Source organism: Triticum aestivum, chromosome 2D (assembly GCF_018294505.1).
Source record: "Triticum aestivum cultivar Chinese Spring chromosome 2D, IWGSC CS RefSeq v2.1, whole genome shotgun sequence".
NCBI classification, from domain to species: domain Eukaryota; kingdom Viridiplantae; phylum Streptophyta; class Magnoliopsida; order Poales; family Poaceae; genus Triticum; species Triticum aestivum.
In genome coordinates this window covers 429,279,463-429,302,511 of record NC_057799.1, presented here as the reverse complement: position 1 = coordinate 429,302,511, position 23,049 = coordinate 429,279,463, and the positions used below count along the sequence as shown (strand labels likewise).

Genomic DNA, 23,049 nt, shown 5'->3' with positions numbered 1-23,049 from the left:
GGATGTTAAGATGAAGATGTTCTATTGCCATGAAAATTTTGAAGTTCAAACACGTTACCATTCACTCCATCCGTTCTAAATATAAGTCTTTTTAGAGATTCCAATGCGGACTACATACAGAGCAAAAGCGAATCTATGTTCTAAAATATGTTTATATAACCATTTAAAAAAAGTCTATATACAGTCGTATGTAGTTCTTATTGAAATTATGTCTATATAACCATTTAAAAAAAAGTCTATATACAGTCGTATGTAGTTCTTATTGAAATATTTAAAAAGACTTGTATTTAGGAACAAAGGGAGTACGAGTTATGAAAAAAACAAATTCAACATTGAATAGTGACAATTACTGTTCGACACTACTCAATGTTGATTTTATTTCTTTCATACCTCGTAATGGTAATGTATTTGAACTTGAGAATTTGACATGTTAATAGACCATCACACTCTTAACATCCCATATTTTTTTAGATTTTTTGAAAACGTCAAAACATCGTTTCCGCTAAAACTTTGGTTTCCATATGATATTCTTTTCAAATAATAATGATTTTTTATGAGAAAACACAAAAGACCTTTGTGTTTCATTTTAATTGAAAGATGGAGGGTACAAGTACAATCCTCCTAGGAGGCTGGAATTACATAGCTAACGCTAGAATCAGTGGACATCCCATGATTACTTTATTTATCTATATAAATGTTTTTCTACATTAAAGTTAGAACCTATATAAATGTGTGAACACCCATCCCCGGTAAAATCGATTTTCGACAGAATCAATCTTACATTTACGATTCTTCCTACAAAGAGCACCATTTAAAGAAAGAAAAAACACCGTCTGTGATTTTAAAATGGTGAGCAATGCCTGCACCGCTCACTATTAAAGACCCATGTTTTTTGTATATTTTTGTGTTAAAGTATTTCATTGTGAAACTCTACAAACATGTACTTTCTTCGTCCCGAATTATTTATCTAAGATTTGTCGTATCTAGACAAATCTAAGACAAGCTTTTCGGCACCGAGGTAATGGAATACATCCATATGAGCACGTGGATTTTTTTTCCAGATATTCTTTGAAACTTCAAACTGCGGTTCTCATTTCTTTTCAAAATAACGGGCTCCACTTCATGTTTCTTGCCTAGTGTGGCCGGAAGTTCAGGTCCAGAGTCGCAATTGCTGTCATGTGATCCAGATTTTGATGTGTCCTTTGGCACAGAACGAGAACTTTTTTTTACCGTGCCCTTTCCCTGTCCTCCTCGAAAACCTACGGGCGGGCTGTGCCCACCGGCGGAGACACCAACCCCGCCCCCTCGTCACCGCGCCGGTAATTTCCGGGGCATACGGATACGGAGAAGAATATGCGCGCCCATTTCCAAGGCGGCGGTAACAAAACACCAACCAAACCCCCGTCCCTCCCTCCGCGGGGTCGCCGTCGCCGAGACCCAGCGCTTCCGCCCTCCGGTTTGTCGCCACTCCCTTGGCCACGGCGCGGAATCTGGGCAGTATTTAAGGCGTCACGGCGCCAATGGCACACCCCCACCCGGAGGGAGCCCGCGCCTGCGAGAGGAGCTGCCATTTGGCGCCACGCCGCCGGCTCCTGCACCCCGGACGCCCGCCCGACCACCAGAGAGGTAACTTTCTCCCCCTCTTCCACCCTGAACGACGACCCTGTCTCTGCCTGCTCCATTCCTGCCAGTCATATTTGCCTCCGCATTGTGCTAGCCTGTGCCTGCCTGCGTGGTTTGGTTGTGTTCTGGGGCCTGGGCATGTGATCCGAGGGAGTGAGTACCATTCCTCATTTACATTTCTTCAGTAAATCCTTCAGTAAATAAGTATGTCTTTGTGAGGTGGTTTTTCTTTTTTACTTCTTTGGGTTTATGGAGGGGGGTTCAGGGTTGCTTAGTTCGTCGATGCAATGCCATGGTAATGCAGTGTGCAAGTGCTGCGTGCCTGACATGCATGCTGCTCCTCCCTTCTTCATTATTGTTGCCTATCTTTTTTGCATTTGATCAGTGCATTTACTTCGCTGCTACCTATGCCTCCGATTCCAGTTACGTTAGGATCGAACCCATTTTTCTTTGATTTCTTGAGAATTTAAGGTTCTTGGATCCAGTACAGTTAGGTTCTGGCCGGAGTTTTCTGTCGAAGATGAGTAAAACATTCATGAAGAATAGCATCATCATCAGTGGTTGAAACTCTGCCAATGAACATCATGATTTGGTTTATTGAGAATTTAAGGTTGTCGGATCAAGTACTGTTTGGTTATTTGAGAATTTAAGGTTGTTGGATCAAGTACTGTTAGGTTCTGGACGGAGTTTTCCGACGAAGGCGAGTAAAATCTTCAGCAAGAATAACATCATGATTTGGTTTATTTAGTATTGTCGCGCATATCATATGCACATGCTTATCAAACTGATTTTCGGAGAGTGAACATATGTTATCATATTCCTATCTTGTCCTAGTGAGCAAACCTATTTTTAGACAGCTTCTCCTATGTTATTACAGTATTGTTTTTCTGGTTCTTATGGCCATTTCGAAGTTTTCTTATATGCTCCGGTAAAAAAAGAATCATGATTCCTAATCACCATGTCATATGAATTGAGGTTACAACCACTTGATAATCATTAATTAGTCATTCCTTGATGGTCATCAAGCTAGTATTTTAAATAGGTGTATACATTTCAGCTAGTATTTTAAATAGCTATATACATTCCTTGCAATGTATAGGATTGACATTTCAGATGAGGAAGCAACTTTACAATTTTCTGTGGACTAGTTGCTATGTTAACTAAAATGGAGGCTGACATACCTGAAGTTATATGTTCAAGTGTTAATTTGTTAAAGGGAATGCAAGTCAGCATGCCCACAAGATATTTTGCTTATTTATATATATGCTTTTATACAAAAAATTAATTTTGAAAGATGCCAATGTCACGACTATTTATACAAATTTGACAGGTTGATTTGTCAAGGGCCACAGCTGTTCGAAAATGGACCCAAAGAAATCAATAGATGATAAATTCTCTAAGTTGCATCCAAGTTTGCCAATAGACACTAGAATTGGCATAGTGGGAGCAGGGCCAAGTGGCTTATCAGCAGCCTATGCACTAGCTAAACTCGGGTACTGCAATGTAACCGTGTTTGAGAAATGCAAGACTGTTTCAGGGATGTGTGAGTCCATTGACATAGAAGGTGAGTTACTTATTGACTGCACTCCTATTTACTTCCTCCGTTCGGAATTACTTGTCACAAAAATGGATGTATCTACAACTAAAATACATCTAGATACATTCATTTCTTGGACGAGTAATTCCAAACGGAGGGAGTAGTTACCATTTTCTGCACTGTTGTAGTTATCAGTGACAACTGTATTCAGGAAGAACATATGACTTGGGAGGACAAGTTATAGCAGCAAACAGTGCGCCTGCTATAACTCACCTGGCAAAAGAGGTAGGAGCTGAATTCGAGGAGATGGATTCACACAAGCTTGCTCTGATCGACAGCCAAACTGGAAATATTCGAGATCTTGAAGTAGCTGAGGACTATGTATCCATGGTATCTCTGACGCTAAAACTACAGGTGAGCTGTTTCTGTAAAGTGTGATTACAAATAACTAAGTATAAAGTTATAGATTAAGTTCAGTTAAGAAGTTATGAATATGTGGGTCTAGTTTTACCTTTATGACACCCACTCTATTGTTTACATGTATGCCTTTTGGTAATTCTTATAGGATGAAGCAAATAAGTCAGGCCGAGTGGGCATCCATGCTCTCAGTGGATTGGCTTCTGACCCAACTCCTCAGTTTTTGAGGCAGCATGGGATAAATTCAGTTCCGAAATCTGTAGCATATGGATACACAGCTTCTGGCTATGGTTTTGTTCAAGACATGCCCTATGCTTTCATTCAAGAATTCACTAGAACCTCTATGGCTGGCAAAATCCGACGTTTCAAGCATGGCTACATGAGCATGTGGGAGAAACTTAGTCAGTCATTACCATTTGAAGTTCTTTGTGGCACGGAGGTTTTGAGAGTCAGGCGCAGCAGCGATGGTGCAAGTGTAACCATTAAGAAGGACAATGGTGACAAACAAGTTATGGAGTTTGACAAAATTATATTCTCAGGTGCTCTTGCTTTTAAAAATGGCAACACATATCGATCTTCTAGTCTCACTGGTGAGCGTGATTTATTTTCAACTTTGTCTGAAGTCTGCGTTTCAGCTGTCTGATTAGTTTGTATGCTCTTTTGTTCAGATGGAGAAAGTGAAGTGGTGGAACTGAATGATCTCGAAAGAGAACTATTCAGTAAGGTACAGACAGTGGACTACTATACTACTGTTGTTAAGATCAATGGATTTGAGCACATGCCAAAGGGATTTTACTACTTTGGAGAATTCATGGAGGATCCAGCAACAATAGGGCATCCAGTGGCAATGCAAAAATTCTTTGATGGCACGGACATTTTCTTGTTCTGGTCTTATGGGAATTCAGCAGACATCAACGGTTCATATGTGGCCAAATGTGTGACGGACATCGTGAGTTCTATGGGAGGCACTGCTCAGAATGTGCTTTTGCAGCGTCGATTCAAGTATTTCCCTCATGTTAACAGTGAAGGTATAGCATAATAGCAATGTCACTAATTGCCAAGTCTTCTATTTACCTTTTCCATATTCCAACTGTGATCATTTATTCTATTGCAGACATGAAAGACGGATTCTATGAGAGGCTTGAATCTGAGTTGCAAGGCTTTCAGAACACTTACTATGTCGGAGGTCTGCTAGCATTTGAGCTTACTGAACGAAATGCTTCATACTCCATTGCGGCTGTTTGTAAACACTTTGCCATCGATGTTGAGCAAACTGTAACTCCTTATGTCAAGGTGAGTTAGAAAATATTGTCACGGTCTGTATGAGTAGAATTGTATATATGAGACGAGTCGTGCTTATGCTTTTCAATTCTTGTTTACACAGAGACTATTTCCTCTGTCCCGCAACAGCAACCCTTCACCTCCTAGAGATCTTGGTGAGCTTGAAGGTGTTGAATTTCCCAACCTTCCATCCCTGGATGGATACTTGCAATATTGGGGAACTCACAGGGTCACCAAGGAAAATGTCATCTATACTTGGATCAATGAAGAAGGAAAAATCATGAACCGAAGAACCTACCAGGAACTTCATGAGAATGCATCTCACATTGCACACAAACTATTGACAAGCACGAAGCCTATTATCAAGCCTGGTGACAGAGTTATCCTTATTCACCTCCCAGGTCTGGAGTTTATTGATGCATTCTTTGGGTGCATTAGAGCAGGAGTTATACCAGTCCCAGTTATTCCCCCTGATCCAATGCAAATGGGTGGGCAAGCACTTCTCAAAGTCGAGAACGTCTCTAAAGTGTGCAGCGCTGTGGCAATTCTGTCAACTTCTTCGTACCATGCTGCCGTACGTGCAGGTTATGTCAAGAACATTGTCACTCTAGCAAAGAATCAGAAATGCTCTGCGCAGTGGCCTGACCTCCCGTGGATTCACACCGAGTCATGGATCAAGAACTACCGGCGAAGTCCAGACACCTTCAACTCAGAAAATGTTTTATCTATGATGACCAAGCCCCAGCCAAGTGACTTGTGCTTTCTGCAGTTCACTTCGGGTTCCACTGGTGATGCCAAGGGGGTGATGATAACACATGGAGGACTAATCCACAATGTGAAGATGATGAAGAAGCGGTATCAAAGTACCTCAAAAACCGTCCTTATCAGTTGGCTTCCACAGTACCATGACATGGGACTAATAGGTGGTATTTTCACTGCTCTTGTAAGTGGAGGAACTTCCATTCTATTCTCGCCGATGACATTTATCAGGAACCCCCTCCTGTGGCTGCAAACAATCAGTGACTACCATGGAACCCATAGTGCAGGTCCAAACTTTGCATTTGAACTCGTGATAAGAAGACTTGAAGCTGAGAAGAGCAAAGTATATGACCTCTCTTCAATGATCTTCCTCATGATTGCAGCAGAACCAGTAAGGCAAAAAACTGTCAGAAGGTTCATAGAGTTGACTCAACCTTTGGGCCTTTCTGAAGGCGTTCTTGCACCTGGATATGGGCTGGCTGAGAACTGTGTCTATGTTTGTTGTGCCTTTGGTGAATGCAAGCCGGTCTTCATAGATATGCAAGGAAGAATTTGTTGTGGGTATATTGAGCAAGATGATCCAGATATTGACATCAGAATTGTTGACGCAGACTCTTTGACTGAGCATCAAGATGGTACTGAGGGTGAGATATGGATCAACAGTCCTAGTTCTGGAGTTGGTTATTGGGGCAACCAGGAAATGAGCCAGAAAACTTTCTGCAATCAGCTCAAGAACCACCCCAACAAGAAGTTCACAAGAACCGGTGATTTAGGGCGGATCATTGACAGCAAACTTTTTATTACCGGAAGGATCAAAGATCTAATCATTGTTGCTGGCAGAAATATTTATTCTGCAGATGTAGAGAAGACGGTGGAAAATTCTTCCGATGTCCTCCGACCAGGATGTTGTGCTGTTGTTGGTGTCCCAGAGGAAGTTCTGACTCAGAAAGGCATCTCAATTCCCGATTCTTCTGATCAGGTTGGACTTGTCGTGATTGCAGAGGTTAGGGAGGGTAAGACAGTCTCTGAAGAAATCATTGACAACATCAAAACACGTGTGGCGGAGGAGCATGGTGTAACTGTTGCATCGGTCAAGCTTATCAAGCCTAGAACCATATCCAAGACAACATCCGGGAAGATACGGAGATTTGAATGCATGAAGCAGTTTGTTGACAACAGTCTTAGTTTGGCCAATGGTAATCGTCCATCTAAAAGGAGTCTATTCCGGTCTCTCACAACAGGAACCGGCATGGAGAGAAGGAGGTCATTCTTGAAGCAGACTGTTGATCCCACCATTCATCCTCAGTCAGAAAGCAAAGTGAAAAACTCCAAGCAGATAACTGAGTTTCTGACACAGTTAGTATCAGATCAATCAGGTATTCCAAAGGACAAAATTTCTCCAACAGGCAGCCTACCTTCTTATGGCTTTGATTCGATTGCAGTGGTTCGAGCAGCTCAGAAGCTCTCAGATTTTCTCGGTATTCCTGTTGGAGCCATTGATATCTTTGCTGCAAGCTGCATTTCTGAGCTTGCTAGCTTCTTGGAGAATTTGTTGAGTAAGTCACAACCAAAGTTGACACATCATCCCAACAGCCAGGGGAAAAGCTCGAGGGAGATCATTGAGTTTCTGACTCAGATAGTATCAGATCAATCAGGTATTCCAAAGGATAAAATTTCTCCAACAGGCAGCCTACCTTCATATGGCTTCGATTCAATTGCTGTGGTCCGAGCAGCACAGAAGCTCTCAGATTTTCTTGGTACTCCTGTTGGAGCGATTGACATCTTTGCAGCAAGCTGTATTTCTGAGCTTGCTAGCTTTTTGGAGAAGTTGTTGCCCAAGTCACAACCACTTTTGGCATCTGATGTATCTTGCTCTACTGAGGATGAGAGTTTAGTAGATGTCAGTGCAGATTTCAGTGTGCTTGCTACTGGGATTCTCCAACTCCTGGCCCTTACCTATGTGTGTTTCATGTTGCTACTTCCAGCATACCTTGCAAGTTTGGCATACATGAGCGTGCTCTACCCGGTCAGTCTGGTTGAAGCATCAGTGACGACCTATCTTGGTTCGTTGGTCATGGCACCTATTGCTTGGATTTGTTATGTCTTGCTCACCTCTTTATCATTGTCTATCTTGGGGAAGTCACTCCTTCAGCCAAATTATGGTCTGACCCCTGATGTTTCGATATGGTCAGTTGACTTTGTTAAATGGTGGGCACTGAACAAGGCTCAAGGGTTTGCTGCAAAGATGCTAGCTGTGCATCTAAAGGGAACAATCTTCTTGAATTATTGGTTCAAGATGCAAGGGGCTCGAATTGGGTCATCTGTTGTTATTGACACAGTAGACATCACTGACCCATCCTTGTTAGTGGTTGCAAATGGTGCAGTGATTGCAGAAGGTGTTCTCATCCAGGGGCATGAAGTCCGTAATGAAGTGCTGAGTTTTAGGCGTGTCAGAATCGGTCGTGAGGCCTCCATTGGTCCTTATGCGGTGCTTCAAAAGGGCACCGTTGTGGATGATGGTGCTATGGTCCCACCACTGCAAAAAACTGAGCCAGGGAAATCAGTGTATCAGAATAAGAGAACTTCTGCAGACATGAAGGTAACTGGAATATCTTATTTCGTACATTGCTAAAATTCTTAGTAACTAGATGACAAATTAGCTGCTCATGCATTATACATTATACCATCATGACGTCGCCTACCCTTAGTTGTACTCCCTCCGTTCGTAAATAGATGACATCTTGGACATGGATGTAGACTCTTCAATATGAAGCTTTGGCCGCTAATTTTTATGTGGATATGTTAGTGAATATTTATGAAATTGTGAAACATTTATTTGTGATAATCAAGTTTTTATTATATGCTCACTTGACCAATTCAATGGATATTATGAATTAATAGTCAAATTTAGTGAAGTTTGACTTTACGCTTTCTAGGATATTATCCGAATGGAAGTACTATTGTTTATTTGGTAGAGATAATACCAAATTAGTGGCAGACACATGAGTAGGGACATAAATGTATCACTGAACCTATGAGTAGCGGAACCAATGGTCGGGACCGTTGGATGCAATTTTGGGACTTTTGCTAATAATACAGGGTATACACCAAGGGGATGATATACTACTTATAATTCAAGGGCTCTTGCCTAGCCATTCATACAATTCAATCTATTCCTTGTTCCCCGGTGCTAGCCATACTCATTTTCTATGTACTTATCTTTTAAACCTGACAAAATATATTTAAATCTCCTTAAACAAAATGATCAAGTGGAATAGACCGTAAGAGCCACTGGACATTGGTCCAGAAATGCTTCTCTGCAAGTTTTAGCTAGGCGATACAGCTAAAGGCATACGTTGGTGGGCAAATACAAGTTCATGTAATTGATCATCTTTTGCTGTTATGTGACTGTCTCCATTTCGTGCAGGAAGAAACAGGGAAAGCGACCATGCTTCTTGAACACCTGGTTTGCATCTATGCGGTTGCGTTGCTAGGTGCTCTATCAAGTGCAACCGTCTACACGTTGTACATTCACTTCTCTGGCACTGAGGCTTCACCTCAGCACTTCTCTTTTGCATGCATTGCGGGCGCGTTCCACTGGTTACCAGCTGCCCTCGCCGCTTACCCTGTGATTGTGCGGGAGACGCCCACAAGCGCATTGACATTTGCTCTCTCCATCGCCTTCGCCTACTTGAGCTATGGTGTCATCCTGAGTCTTGTTACCAGTATGGTCAACACAGCTCTCACCACAAGGCCAGGAACCAAGCAAAATCATATGACAAGCTTGATCCAGAGGCGTATAAACATCGCTGTGCATCTCAGATTTGCAAAGATGTTGTCTGGCACTGAAGCATTCTGCATGTACTTGAGGCTTCTTGGTGCAAAGATTGGCAGGCATTGCTCTATCCGGTCCATTGATCCAGTGGCAAATCCTGAACTGATCAACATCGGTGATGGGGTCCATCTAGGTGATTTCTGCCACATTGTTCCAGGGTTCTACTCCAGTAAGGGGTTTACTGGTGCAGAGATAAAGGTCCAGGAGAACACCATCATTGGTAGTGGCAGCTTGCTCCTCCCTGGCTCAGTCCTCCAAGGGAATGTTATCCTTGGAGCACTTTCTGTGGCACCGGAACATTCTCTTCTCCAGCGAGGCGGCATCTACGTTGGGGCACAGTCTCTGACCATGGTGAAGAACACCTTGCTTGCAGAAGATGAGAGGATTGAAATGATGGACCCAATGTACAAGAAGATTGTTGGGAACCTCTCGGCGAACTTGGCAATCACCACCATGAACGTCAAGTCAAGGTACTTCCACCGCATTGGCGTAAGCGGGCGGGGGGTCCTGAAGATGTACGAGGACATTCCATCTCTGCCCAAGCACAAGATATTTGGCGCCGGCAAGTCTTTCCCAGTAATCGTCCGACACAGTAATAGCCTCAGTGCAGATGATGATGCCAGGCTCGACGCGCGTGGTGCAGCAGTGCGCATTCTCTCCGACGATGGCGAGGTGCCTCTTCTGGACCTTACTTTGAAGAGTGGCAAAGCATTTTATGCGCGCACGATCGCCGACTTCGCCACTTGGCTGGTCTGTGGCCTGCCAGCGAGGGAGGAGCATGTCAAGCGTGCTCCGCACGTCCGGGATGCTGTCTGGGGCTCCCTGCGGGACACCAACTCTTACACCGAGCTGCATTACTACTCCAACATATGCCGGCTGCTGCGGTTCGATGAAGGGAAGGAGATGTATGCAAAATTCAAGCTTCGTCCAGTTGATCAAGACATACCGGAGGAGTCCGGTCAGGTGGTGCCAAGGGGTATCTTGCCGCCAGAGACCGGTGCAATCCCAAGAGATGAGAGTGACACACGCCCTTTACTCTTCCTCGCCGACGACTTCCGTCGGAGGGTGGAAGTTCCAGACGGGGTGCGCTACGTCTTCCAACTGCAGCTCAGGGAGGTGCCCTCTGACGACGCCACCTGTGACGTCGCCCTTGACTGCACGCGGCCATGGGACGAGGAGGAGTTCCCGTACATTGACATCGGAGAGATAAGCATCGACAACAACCTCCCAGCAGAAGAGACGGAGAAGCTCGAGTTCAACCCTTTCCTCCGGTGCCAAGCGGTGGACGTCATCCCGGCGTCGTCCTGCAAGCAGAGCGCGTCCATCGACCACGGGCGCTCGCTGATTTACGAGATATGCCAACGCCTGCGGAACGGCGAGCCACTGCCCGCGTCATGGGCGGCGTTCCTGGAGCAGTCCGACACCAAGATCAACCTGTCGGGGTGCCCAGTGGCCGCCGTCATGCACACAAGGTCCGACACTGCCGATGCCAGCGAGACCAAGGTGACCCTGGCTAGGACATGGCACAAGGCGCTCTGGGCCACGCTGTGCCAGCCGCTGCTGCAAACGCTGGTGCCATACTTCGTCCTGGGCCTGGTCATCTTCCTCCCATTCCGGGGCCTCCTTGCCGTCACCGGGGCCACCGGCATGCCGCTGTACTGGCTGCTGCCGGTCTTCTGGGCGGTGTCGGGCTTGGCCTCCATGGCGACATGCGCCGCGGCAAAGTGGGCCCTGGTCGGCGTCAGGGGCGAAGGCGACGCGGTGCACATCTGGGCGCCGCAGGTGTTCCTGGACACGGTCTGGCAGGCCATACGGACGGCGACGGCGGAGTACTTCGCGGAGCTGACGTGCGGGTCGGTGCTGTTCGCGGCGTGGATGCGAACGATGGGGTCGTCGGTGGCCGTGGCCGACGGGGTGTACGTGGACTCGATGGGCGCGCTGCTGAACCCGGAGATGGTGCACCTGGAGCGGGGCGCGAGCGTGGGCCACGACGCGCTGCTGTTCGGGCACGTGTACGAGGGCGAGGCCGGGAAGGTGAAGTTCGGCAAGGTCCACGTCGGGGAAGACGGGTTCGTCGGCAGCCGGGCGGTGGCGATGCCGGGCGTGAAGGTGGAGGACGGCGGCTACCTGGGAGCCCTGTGCCTGGCCATGAAGGAGGAGATCGTCAGGCACAAGCTATAGTCCGTAGGCGCGAGAAGCATGTGTGGGTTACTTGCTGCTTTTGGTTTCAGCTAGCTGCCGCTCTCTCGGTGTGCCGCCTATGGATGTATACGTACTACGTAGGATCTTATAGCAGTGATAAAGATCAACAGCGACAGGTGGCTGCTAGAAGAAGAAATAAATCGACTGTAGTACGTAGTATGGAAATGAAATAATAAGTTCATCACCACCACTATCGTGGTCGCTGGCTCAGTGCCGTCTCGAGAGGTTGGGATGATGACTTGGTCAACAAACTCAACTGCTGACAAACAAAAGAGCATGGGAAGGTGTAGAATAAAAAAAAAAGACCATCCAGAACTAGCCCTTTGAGGCATATTTTTATAGAAGAAAATCTAAGCATCAAGGGTCACTCCATAACTTGAACCTGGGTGGGCTATAATAGCCCCATGCTATCCTAGCTAACTGGGTGACACCCCGTTCTCAAACAGGTTTAGAATAGATGCTTCGTACATCATGGTGCTACTCCATTTGTTTTTTTTTCTCGAAGGGCCCTCGGCCGATCTTTATTAGACAGAGAAGAAGAGTACAATAGAAACAGTCTAGGAAGGGTAGACTGAATCAGGAGCAGCTGTATATCCCAGCCGGGGCAGTCCTCCTAAATACAACAAACAACAAAACTACATTTTGATGGAAATATGCCCTAGAGACAATAATAAAATGGTTATTATTATATTTTCCTTAATCATGATAAAAGGTTTATTATTCATGCTAGAATTGTATTGACCGAGAACTTAAATACATGTGTGGATGCATAAACAAATACCATGTCCCTGGTAAGGCTCTACTAGACTAGCTCGTTGATCAAAGATGGTTAAGGTTTCCTAACCATGGACATGTGTTGTCATTTGATAATGGGATCACATAATTAGGGGAATGATGTGATGGACAAGACCCATCCGTTAGCTTAGCATATTGATCATTCAGTTCATTGCTATTGCTTTCTTAATGACAAATGCATATTCCATCGACTATGAGATTATGCAACTTCAGGATACTAAAGGAATACCTTGTGTGCTATCAAACGTCACAGCATAACTGGGTGATCATAAAGATGCTCTATAGGTATCTCCGAAGGTGTTTGTTGAGTTGGCATAGATCGAGATTAGGATTTGTCACTCCGAGTATCGGAGAGGTATCTTTGGACCCTCTCGGTAATACACATCATGAGAAGCCTTGCAAGCAAAGTGACTAATGAGTTAGTTGCAAGATGATGTATTACAGAACGAGTAAAGAGACTTGCCGGTAACGAGATTGAACTAGGTATGAAGATACCGACGATCGAATCTCGGGCAAGTAACATACTGGTAGACAAAGGGAATTACGTATGTTGTCATAAGGTTCGACCGATAAAGATCTTCGTAGAATACGTAGGAGCCAATATGGGCATCCAGGTTCCACTATTGGTTATTGACCGGAGAGGTGGCTCGGTCATGTCTACATAGTTCTCGAATCCGTAGGGTCCGCACGCTTAACGTTCGTTGACGATATAGTGTTATATGAGTTATATGATTTGGTGACTGAATGTTGTTTCGAGTCCCAGATGAGATCACGGACATGACAAGGAGTCTCGAAATGGTCAAGAGGTAAAGATTGATATATAGGACGATGGTATTCGAATACAGAAAGAGTTTCGGGATGCACCGGGTAGTCATCGGGTCACCGGAAGGGGTTTCGGACACCCCCCGGTAGGTGTATGGGCTTAATGGGCCAAGGAGGGGACAGACCAGCCCACAGGGGGCTGGTGCGCCCCTCTCCCTGGCCGGCCAGCCCTAGGGAAGGAAAGGGGGAGGGCTAGCCCCTCCTGCCTTCCCCTTCTCATGGGAGAAAGGAAAGGGGGGGGCTCCCTCCCCTGCCTTTCCCCCGCACCTAAACATGGTAGGGGGACGCCACTTGGTATATCCCAGACAGGAGGACATCCCAAGTAGGATTCAGCCTACTTGGGGCGCCCTCCTGGCTGCTCCCTCCTCCCCCCACCTATATATATGTGGGAGGGGGGCGCCTAGCACACGAGAACATTGTCTTAGCCGTGTGCGGCGCCCCCCTTCACCGTTTACGCCCCCGGTCCTATTTTCGTAGTGCTTAGGCGAAGCCCTGCGGAGATCACTTCACCATCACCGTCACCACGACGTCTTGCTGCCGGAACTCACCCACTACCTCGCCGTCTTGTTGGATCAAGAAGGCGAGGACGTCATCGAGCTGAACGTGTGCTGAACACGGAGGTGCCGTCGTTTGGTACTTGATCGGTTGGAGCGCGAAGAAGTTTGACTACATCAACCGCGTTGGTAAACGCTTCCGCTTACGGTCTACGAGGGTACGTAGACACACTCCCCACTCTTGTTGCTATGCATCTCCATGGATAGATCTTGCGTGTGCGTAGAATTTTTTTTGTTTTCCATGCAATGTTTCCCAACAGTGGCATCCGAGCCAGGTGTATGCGTAGATGATATGCACGAGTTGAACACAAAGAGTTGTGGGCGGTGATAGTCATACTGCTTACCACCAACGTCTTATGTTGATTCGGCGGTATTGTGGAATGAAGCGGCCCGGACCAACCTTGCATGTCCACGCACATGAGACCGGTTCCACCGACTGACATGCAGCTAGTTTTGCATAAAAGGTGGCTGGTGGGTGTCGGTTTCTCCTACTTTAGTTGAATCGAATTTGACTACGGCCGGTCCTTGAAGAAGGTTAAAACAGCAAACTTGATGAATCACCGTTGTGGTTTTTGCGTAGTTAAGAACGGTTCTTGCTAGAAGCCCGTAGCAGCCACGCAAAACTTGCAACAACAAAGTAGAGGATGTCTAACTTGTTTTTGCAGGGCATGTTGTGATGTGATATGGTCAAGATATGATGTGATATATGTTGATGTATGAGATGATCATATTTTGTAATATCGACAACCGGCCGGAGCCTTAGGGTTGTCTCTTTATTGTATGAAGTGCTAGCGCCATATAATTGCTTTACTTTATCACCATGCGTTAGCGATAGTTGTAGAAGCAATAGTTGGCGTGACGACCTCGACGCAACGACGCTACGATGGAGATCAAGGTGTCAAGCCAGTGACGATGGAGATCATGACGATGCTTTGGAGATGGAGATCAAAAGCACAAGATGATGATGGCCATATCATGTCACATATTTTGATTGCATGTGATGTTTATCCTTTATGCATCTTATTTTCCTTAGAAAGGCGGTAGCATTATATGATGATCCCTTCACTTAATTTCAAGATAAAAGTGTTCTCCATGAGTATGCACCATTGCTACTGTCGGTGTCAAAACTGGCGGATCTCGGGTAGGGGGTCCCGAACTGTGCGCCTAGGATCGATGGTAACAGGAGACAGGGGACACGATGTTTACCCAGGTTCGGGCCCTCTCTATGGAGGTAATACCCTACTTCCTGCTCGATTGATCTTGATGAATACGAGTGTTACAAGAGTTGATCTACCACGAGATCGTAATGGCTAAACCCTAGGAGCCTAGCCTATGTGTATACGGTAATGAATATCCCCTATCCGGACTATGCTCTCCGGTTTATATAGACACCGAAGAGATCTAGGGTTACATGGGGTCAGTTACATAAGAAGGAATCTTCATAGTTGGTCGCCAAGCTTGCCCTCCATGCCAAGCAGAGTCCAATTCGGACACAGTGCAGTCTTCGGCCTTCATGTCTTCACAGCCCATCAGTCCGGCCCAATGAATAACAGGCCGAACGCCCGAGGACCCCTTAGTCCAGGACTCCCTCAGTAGCCCCTGAACCTGGCTTCAATGACGAGGAGTCCGGCGCGCAGATTGTCTTTGGCATTGCAAGGCGGGTTCCCCTTTCTCCGAACTCCAAGATAGTCTTCGGATGCGATGATTGTATCCAGACCTGTTACACACACCATACACAACCGCAGAGAGAATATAATATTTGCACGAATCTAATCTGCTGACAGCTTCTTTGCAACGCGGCATCACGTTTGTCCGGTCATAATTTCGAACCCTTTTTCTTCTGCCATCCCACGTTTCGAGACACGACTGCTATTGGCATGTCTTGTCGAAGCAGAGATCGTGTCCCCTTATTGCCCTTTTTACATAGCCCTTGGGAACAGGCGAATCTTAAGGCGAGTGAGGAGGCGTTTAATGTTTGCTTCCTTTATAAGAGGATACGGATTCCCTCTTCCTCTTCTCACGCTTTCTCTCTGTCTCCACCTTCCCGATCTCGAGCTCCAGCGCCCAAGTTCTCATCTCCTTTCCACTCAAGCAACCATGTCCGGAGGGCAAGTGGATGGTCTCCTCCGTCAAGGAGGAGGACATTACTGAGCTCCGAGCGGCCGAATATTTGGCGAAGGAGATCGCCCACCGTCTGCCGGCCGAAGGACAAGTTGTCCCCACGCCGGAGCCCACAGAGAGGGTAGTATTCATCCCCCATTTCTTCCGCGGGCTAGGGTTTCCAATCCACCCCTTCGTCCGCGGGCTGATGTATTATTACGGGGTAGATTTCCATGATCTGTCCCCGAATTCCTTCCTCAACATCTCGGCGTTTATCATCGTGTGCGAGGCCTTCCTCCGCATCCAACCCCACTTCGGGCTGTGGCTCAAAGTCTTCAACGTGAAGCCGAAGGTGGTGGACGGCCAGCAGTCGGAGTGCGGAAGAGCCATGGTGAGCAAGCTGCCCAACGTCTCCTGGCCGAAAGGTATTTTTGTGGAGACAGTGAAGGAGTGGCAGAGACAATGGTTCTACATCACGGAACCCCGCGGCACCACCTGGGCCGCGGCTGCCGAATTCCGCTCCGGTGCTCCCATGCAGCTCACCTCTTGGGTCGAGAAGAGTCCGGACTGGTGTTTGTCTGATGAGCTGATAGCGTTGCAGACGTGTGTCCAGAGCATGATAGCCAAGAACGTCAAGCTCGTCGATGTGATCCAGGTGATACTAGTTTGCCGGATTCTTCCATGCCAGCACAGAGGATGACCTCTGTGGGATTTCAACCCGAAGAAGCATCGGACCCTGGTGAGGCTCTTCGAGACCACCCACGAAGACGCCTGGAATTTGCTCTTTAAGGGCAACGAGAAACCGCCGGCCACAGATTCAGACCGTGGTCACGACTGTAAACACCCCGCCAGCGAGGTATGTTACTTTTGACGTATCACCAACCTTATTGTTTTGAGGATGATGTCTGAGCTTTTATTATGGTTCCTTCAGGACTGGATGGAGAGGGCGAAGCGGATCCAGTGTCCGGCTCCGCTGCCTGAAGAACCAGTCATCCCGTGTCTAGCGAAGATGCTGGTGCCGGCGCCATATAAGGCGCCAGAGAAGAAGGCCAAGAAGAAGGCCAAGGGGGCCAAGAGTGGCCTCCGCCATAAGGGCACTTCGCACGTAACGTCCGAAGATGACGAAACTCATTCCTCTGTCCCTGAGGACAATGAAGAGGAAGAGGAGGAGGAGGAAGAAAACAATCCTCCCACTGAGGAGAGGAAGAAGAAAAGGGCGGCTCCGGCGTATCTGGAGGCGGAGACGCCCAAGAAGGGGAAGGGCGTTCCAGCGGTCAACACCGCGTGGGACATTGACAACAATCCGGAACGACGCCCCCGCACTAAGCCCCAGGCCGCATCATAAGTGACAGGGCTCTCTCGTGCGCACATCCAGCCCTTTCTCTCCATTATCCTGATGTAGTTTAACTGTACTATTGCAGTCCGGCCCGCGACCTGATCCAGCGATCCTCGTCTGGAGGTTCGTTGGCTCCATCGGAGATGGCGAGCCAGTCGCCACCGCCTGCTTACTCCCCCGGGGCCAGGGACGACAACGAAGTGCTGTCCCGGAGGGCCGATCCGAACCGGGGAGGAGCCCAGGACGCTGTCCGGGAGGCGCCACGAGGTGAAGCCTCCACTGCCGGACACATGGAGGAGACGATCCCCATGGAGACTGGCGAAGAGGGCCGCATCCAGTTTGGCCCTCAGTCGAATATGATTCCGGAGGCCCATATGGCTCCGGAGTCGGGCGAGCAGCCCCCTTTGAAGGAGGGGGTGCGCCGCTTCCGCCGGTGGTCCCTGTCCATCTAGGAGCGCCGGACAAGCTGATAGAGGCGCTACGAGGCGCCTCCGTTATGGACGAGCACCGTGTCCTTATGGGCGCGGTGATCGAGAAGGTTCAGTCCACCAAGGGTGGACTGAACGAATTCTGCAGCAACCTATTGACAGGTTTCGAGGTAAGTGACATAGAAAGAGAAAAAATCCCATGTAGTCAGTAGCCCCTGAGACACTGTCCGGTGTTCGGCGAGAAGAAGCGCACAGAGGATCTATTGTAGGACACTAACATAGTATGTATGCATAAGCAGGCGTCGCCGTTGGCCGCAACCTCGCATGCTGCCGAAGTCTCTGAATTGAAGCAGAGGCTTGAGCGGACCGAGAAGGAGCTCGGCGAGGTTACAATTCGGCTTCAAAAGAAGCAAGGTGAGTATCGTCTTGCTGTGTGTTCGGAAAGCATAGGCACTGTGTATTTGACTGTAATGTCGTAATATGTGCAGGAGCCATGACCGAGGTTGAGGCCTTGAGGAAGGCCTTGGGCGAGGCCGAGGAGAAAGCTGTCCAACAGCAGGCCGCTCGTAAGAAGCTCAAGGCCCGGGTCGAAGAAGTCCAGCAGGAGCTCCAAGATGCGGTGAAAAAATGTGAGACCTTGGAGAATGATGCGTTGGCTAAAGAGGCCGAACTCACCAAGGCTCGTCAGAGCGTGGAGACCGCACGGAATGAGGCCCAGGCCGCCCTCCAGGAGATCAAGGAGGCCAAGAAGATCATGGTGGGTAAGGCATTTAAGATGCAAAGCAAGTATGCGGAGAAGCAATACCTTTTACTAACCCGGGTTTGGAGTTCCCCAGGGGCTTTTGCGGATCTACCACGCAGCGTATCAGATGCTGCAGAGTTCTACCGAGCCGAAGGAGGAGGTTCGACGGAGAAGCTATTCTGGTCGCAGTACGCGACGCCAGAGCATCCCGTGTCCTTCACCGATCGGCTGAAGCAGCTGGTGGAGCTGCACTGGGTCGCCGAACTAGCCATGAAGGATTTGACAATCCGGCTATGGCTAGCCGAAGCTATGCCCGGCAGCTACTTCGGACTCGTGAGGCGGCTAGTGAACGACTGTCCTCGGCTGGACGTCATCAAGCGCTCTGCCTGTATTGAATATGCCCGTATGGCCTTCGCTCGCTGCAAGATGTGGTGGGCGAAGATGAACGCTGTTGAAGTTGCCAGCGGGACGCCGGAGGGCAAGGAGCACCGCACACCCGAGCGATATTTCGCGGATGTCTTAGAGGGGTCTCGACTTGTGGCGGCGCAATGTTCGCAGGACATTGTATTTGAATAAATGTATTCATGTTGCCCTTGCCTTGTATTATGGGAACAAAGCCGGTTTTTATAAAATAATTTTATTATGCTTTGAATTGTTTCCTCCTGTGCGGCCGTGTTACTTGTAATCTGAGGGTTGGCCAGTCGTCGGCTTCCGCCCTCGCGTAGGTAGTACGGAGGTGTTCGGGATGGATTCTAAACAATCTTGATCCAATTATATGGTCCTTTGGAGGAGTTGTTTAGCGCAACGAACAAGGCAATCGGACTGTACGGCTTAAACACCCTCACTTAGCCATAGGAGTTTTATAATTAAGCAAGTGCGCAGCCCCTGGTCCAAACCAGGGTGCTGTCAGCATCTGATCAGGAAGTGTTGATCCTTCGCATGGCGCGGAAAAAATCTCCAACGATTTTGTAACCCTCGAACAGCTGACCGGCTCTCGCCATATCATGACAGTCAGTTTGTGGCTTTCTCTACTGAGGTGCTCATCCGGTCAAGGCCAGGGCACAATCGCAGTAGTTCTCCCTTTACTACCCTAGCCGATAGAGCGGAACGTAGGGTAGCAAGCACAAGAGCCGGGCAACCCAACTATTGACCAAAGACATGATTCGGAGCCAATGCATATAATGCTAAATTCGGGGTGCCGAACTTATGTATAAGAAGTGTTCGGACTTTGTTGCCGTATTATGGGGCGATAAGTAGCCCCTGGCGAATATCAAACGTACAGAAGGGTATCGATGCAGCAAATAGGCAGATCGAGATAAAACAAAGTAAGAAGCGAAAACCACAGAAACTGGGCCACGAACCATTTTTATTATAACTGGATGGATACGTCAAGGCGTATCTTGTACAGATGGTGCGAGAAGTATCCGGGCTATTTAACATGCCGGAATCAGTAGGGCGCAGTGTGCGGGTCCTGGGAAATAAGTATGAATACCGTCAAGAAGAACGTATGAAGGTTAAACTACACACCTGTGCTGCTTGCCTCCGTTGTGTGCCAATCCTTCCAAAGGACTCGCGATCAGGCCCGTGGAAAAAGGAACCTGAAACAAGAAAAAGGTAAAAGTACATGTGTCCGGGATCTGTCTGGCCGAACTGTAGACCCCGGGTTATCTTGTGCCTCCATCGATGTCCATGGAATTTTGAGTGCGTAATTGTGTACGCGTGGTACGAATGCCACTACCTCATTGGAACTGGGACGGAGGCCGAATTGCTAGTCGAGCTCTTGACGAGCCGCGCCGTCCTGTTGCAGTGAAGTCCGGAACCTCTTAATGATGTCCGAGGGCTCGACAGCCGTACTATGGTGCTGCTTGAGAAGGCCGCTCTGTATTTCTGCTTCTAGGGCGGCGGTGTGCTCCTCTGTTCGGAGGGAGCGTTCCGTATTGCCATTGAATGTTATGACGCCACGTGGACCGGGCATCTTGAGCTTAAGATAAGCATAGTGTGGCACTGCGTTGAATCTAGCAAACGCGGTTCGTCCGCGCAGTGCGTGATAGCCGCTGCGGAAGGGGACGATATCGAAGATTAGCTCTTCGCTTCGGAAGTTGTCCGGAGAACCGATGACCACCTCCAGCGTGATTGAGCCCGTACAGCGGGCCTCTGTGCCTGGTATGACTCCTTTAAAGGTAGTCTTTGTTGGTTTGATTCGCGAGGGGTTAATGCCCATCTTCCGCACTGTGTCCTGATAAAGCAGGTTGAGGCTGCTACCATCGTCCATCAGGACTCGTGTTAGGTGAAACCCGTCAATAATTGGGTCGAGGACTAGTGCGGCTGAACCGCCATGGCGGATACTAGTTGGGTGATCCTGACGATCGAAGGAGATCGGGAATGATGACCACGGATTGAATTTTGGGGCGACTGGCTCTACCGCGTAGACGTCCCTAAGTACTCGCTTACGCTCCCTTTTGGGGATGTGCGTAGCGTATATCATATTCACCATTTTGACTTGAGGGGGAAATTTCTTCTGCCCCCTAGTGTTTGGCTGCCGGGGCTCTTCGTCCTCCGCCCTCACTTTGTGATCCCTTTTCTTTGTTTTCGGCATTTAACTTGCCGGCCTGCTTGAAGACCCAACGATCCCTGTTGATATGATTGGCTTGCTTATCCGGGGTGCCGTGAATTTGGCACGGACGGTCGAGTATGCGGTCCAGGCTGGAAGGTCCTTCATTCTTTCTTTTGTATGGCTTCTTCCGTTGGCCGGACTTGGAGCCGCTAAATCCGGCGTTGACTGTAGTGTCATCGGTGTTGTCGCCATTGCTTCGGCGTTTGTGTCTATTGCGCCGGAGCTTGCCGGTGCTGTTCTTGGCCTCAATGGGGTCTGCCTCGTTGGCTGTGTTTTTACTATGAGCCAGCCAGCTGTCCTCACCCGCACAGAAGCGGGTCATGAGTGCCTTAAGGGCTGCCATAGAGTTCGGCTTTTCTTGGCCGAGGTGGCGTGCTAGCCATTCGTCGCGGATGCTGTGTTTGAAGGCTTCTAGGGCCTCGGCATCCGGACAGTCAACGATCTTGTTCTTTTTGGTTAAGAACCTAGTCCAGAATTTTCTGGCTGATTCTCCAGGTTGTTGAACTATGTGGCTTAAGTTATCGGCATCTGGTGGCCGGACATAAGTTCCTTGGAAGTTATAAAAGAAAGCCTCTTCCAAGTCCTCCGAGCTGCCAATGGAATTCTTGGGCAGGCTATTTAACCAGTAACGAGCTAGTCCTTTGAGATTTAATGGGAGGTATTTGGTGGCGTGGAGGTCATCTCCTCGAGCCATATGGATATGGAGAATGAAATCCTCGATCCATACTGCGGGATCGGTTGTGCCGTCGTATGATTCAATGTTGACAGGCTTGAACCCCTCAGGGAATTCGTGATCCAGTACTTCATCTGTGAAGCAGAGAAGGTGTGCGGCGTCTCTATATCGGCCCGGGCGTGGTTAGATTTATCACGGCCGAATAGGTAGCCGTCGTCGTGCCTCGAGGCACGCCCTCGCGATCCGTAGATCGATCTTGTATGCCCTGCTGTATCGTCCAGGATCTGCCGGAGGTCGTACGTGTGACCCCGAACTCTTCCGTCTCTATTTTTACGAGGCGGTGGGGCAGGCTGCTGTTCGGCCTGAGTTGCCGCTTTATCCCGGCCGCCCTGTCTCGACCACGTGGTGGTCGTTCCGCATTACCGCAAGGGAGATGTGTGCTCTAGTGCTTCCTCATCGAATTGAGGTAGTAGTCTGCGTTTCGGGTAGCTCTTTGTTGGGCACCTGAGGCCGTATTCTTCGGCTGTCAGGACATCAGTCCATCTGTCGATGAGCAGATCTTGTTCAGCTTGAAACTGCTGCTATTTCTTTTTCAGGTTCCTTGCAGTGGCTATGAGCTGAAGCTTAAAGCGCTCCTGCTCTAGAGGATCCTCAGGCACGATGAAGTCTTCATTGCCGAGGCTTGTCTCCTCGGAGGGGGGACGGTAACTGTCGTCCTCCGAGTCATCTTCTATGGCCTGTTCATCAGGGTTGTCTTGCCTGTTCTCATGTTCCTCCTGTTCGGATGTAGCTCCGACAGGGTCTTCATTGTTTTCGGCGTCGCCTGGAGTACTATTCTCTCAGGTGCCGGTGTTGCCATCCTTTGAGCGACGAGGCTTAGGACGGCGTTTGGGGCGTTGGCGCTTGGACTGTGTCTCAGAGGTTTTATTCGCCTCTGGCTCTTCTTCTTCGTCGTCGCCAGATCCTTTGGGTGTATCAACCATGTACACGTCATACGAAGAGGTAGCCGTCCAACGTCCGGTGAATGGTGGGTCTTGGCCTTGCTCCTTATGGGCATCGTCGTCCATGCCGTCGATGTCTTCGGAGCCATAGTCAAGCATGTCGGTTAAGTCATCGACGGTGGCTATGAAGTGGGTGGCGGGTGGGAAGCAAAATTCTTCGTCATCCTTCTCTAGCTCGAACCGGACGTAGTTCGGCTGTGAGTCCTTCTCCAAGGACAAATTCTTTAAAGATTTTAGCACGTCACCCAAAGGCGAGTGCTGGAAGACGTCAGCGGTGCTGAACTCGAAGATCGATAACCGATCTAGCTTTTGGTGTCCGCGGGCGTACAC

The 23,049-nt window shown here is 48.4% G+C and overlaps 1 protein-coding gene across 1 annotated transcript; it reads left to right on the top strand.

Annotated features, from left to right (window-relative positions):
- The first annotated feature begins 9,440 nt into the window (after nucleotides 1-9,440).
- On the top strand, nucleotides 9,441-11,857 carry LOC123053610 (uncharacterized). Its single transcript, XM_044477088.1, has one exon. It carries the CDS (start codon nucleotides 9,450-9,452, stop codon nucleotides 11,631-11,633), a length of 2,184 nt encoding a protein of 727 aa, XP_044333023.1. The 5' UTR covers nucleotides 9,441-9,449; the 3' UTR covers nucleotides 11,634-11,857.
- Nucleotides 11,858-23,049: the final 11,192 nt, after the last annotated feature.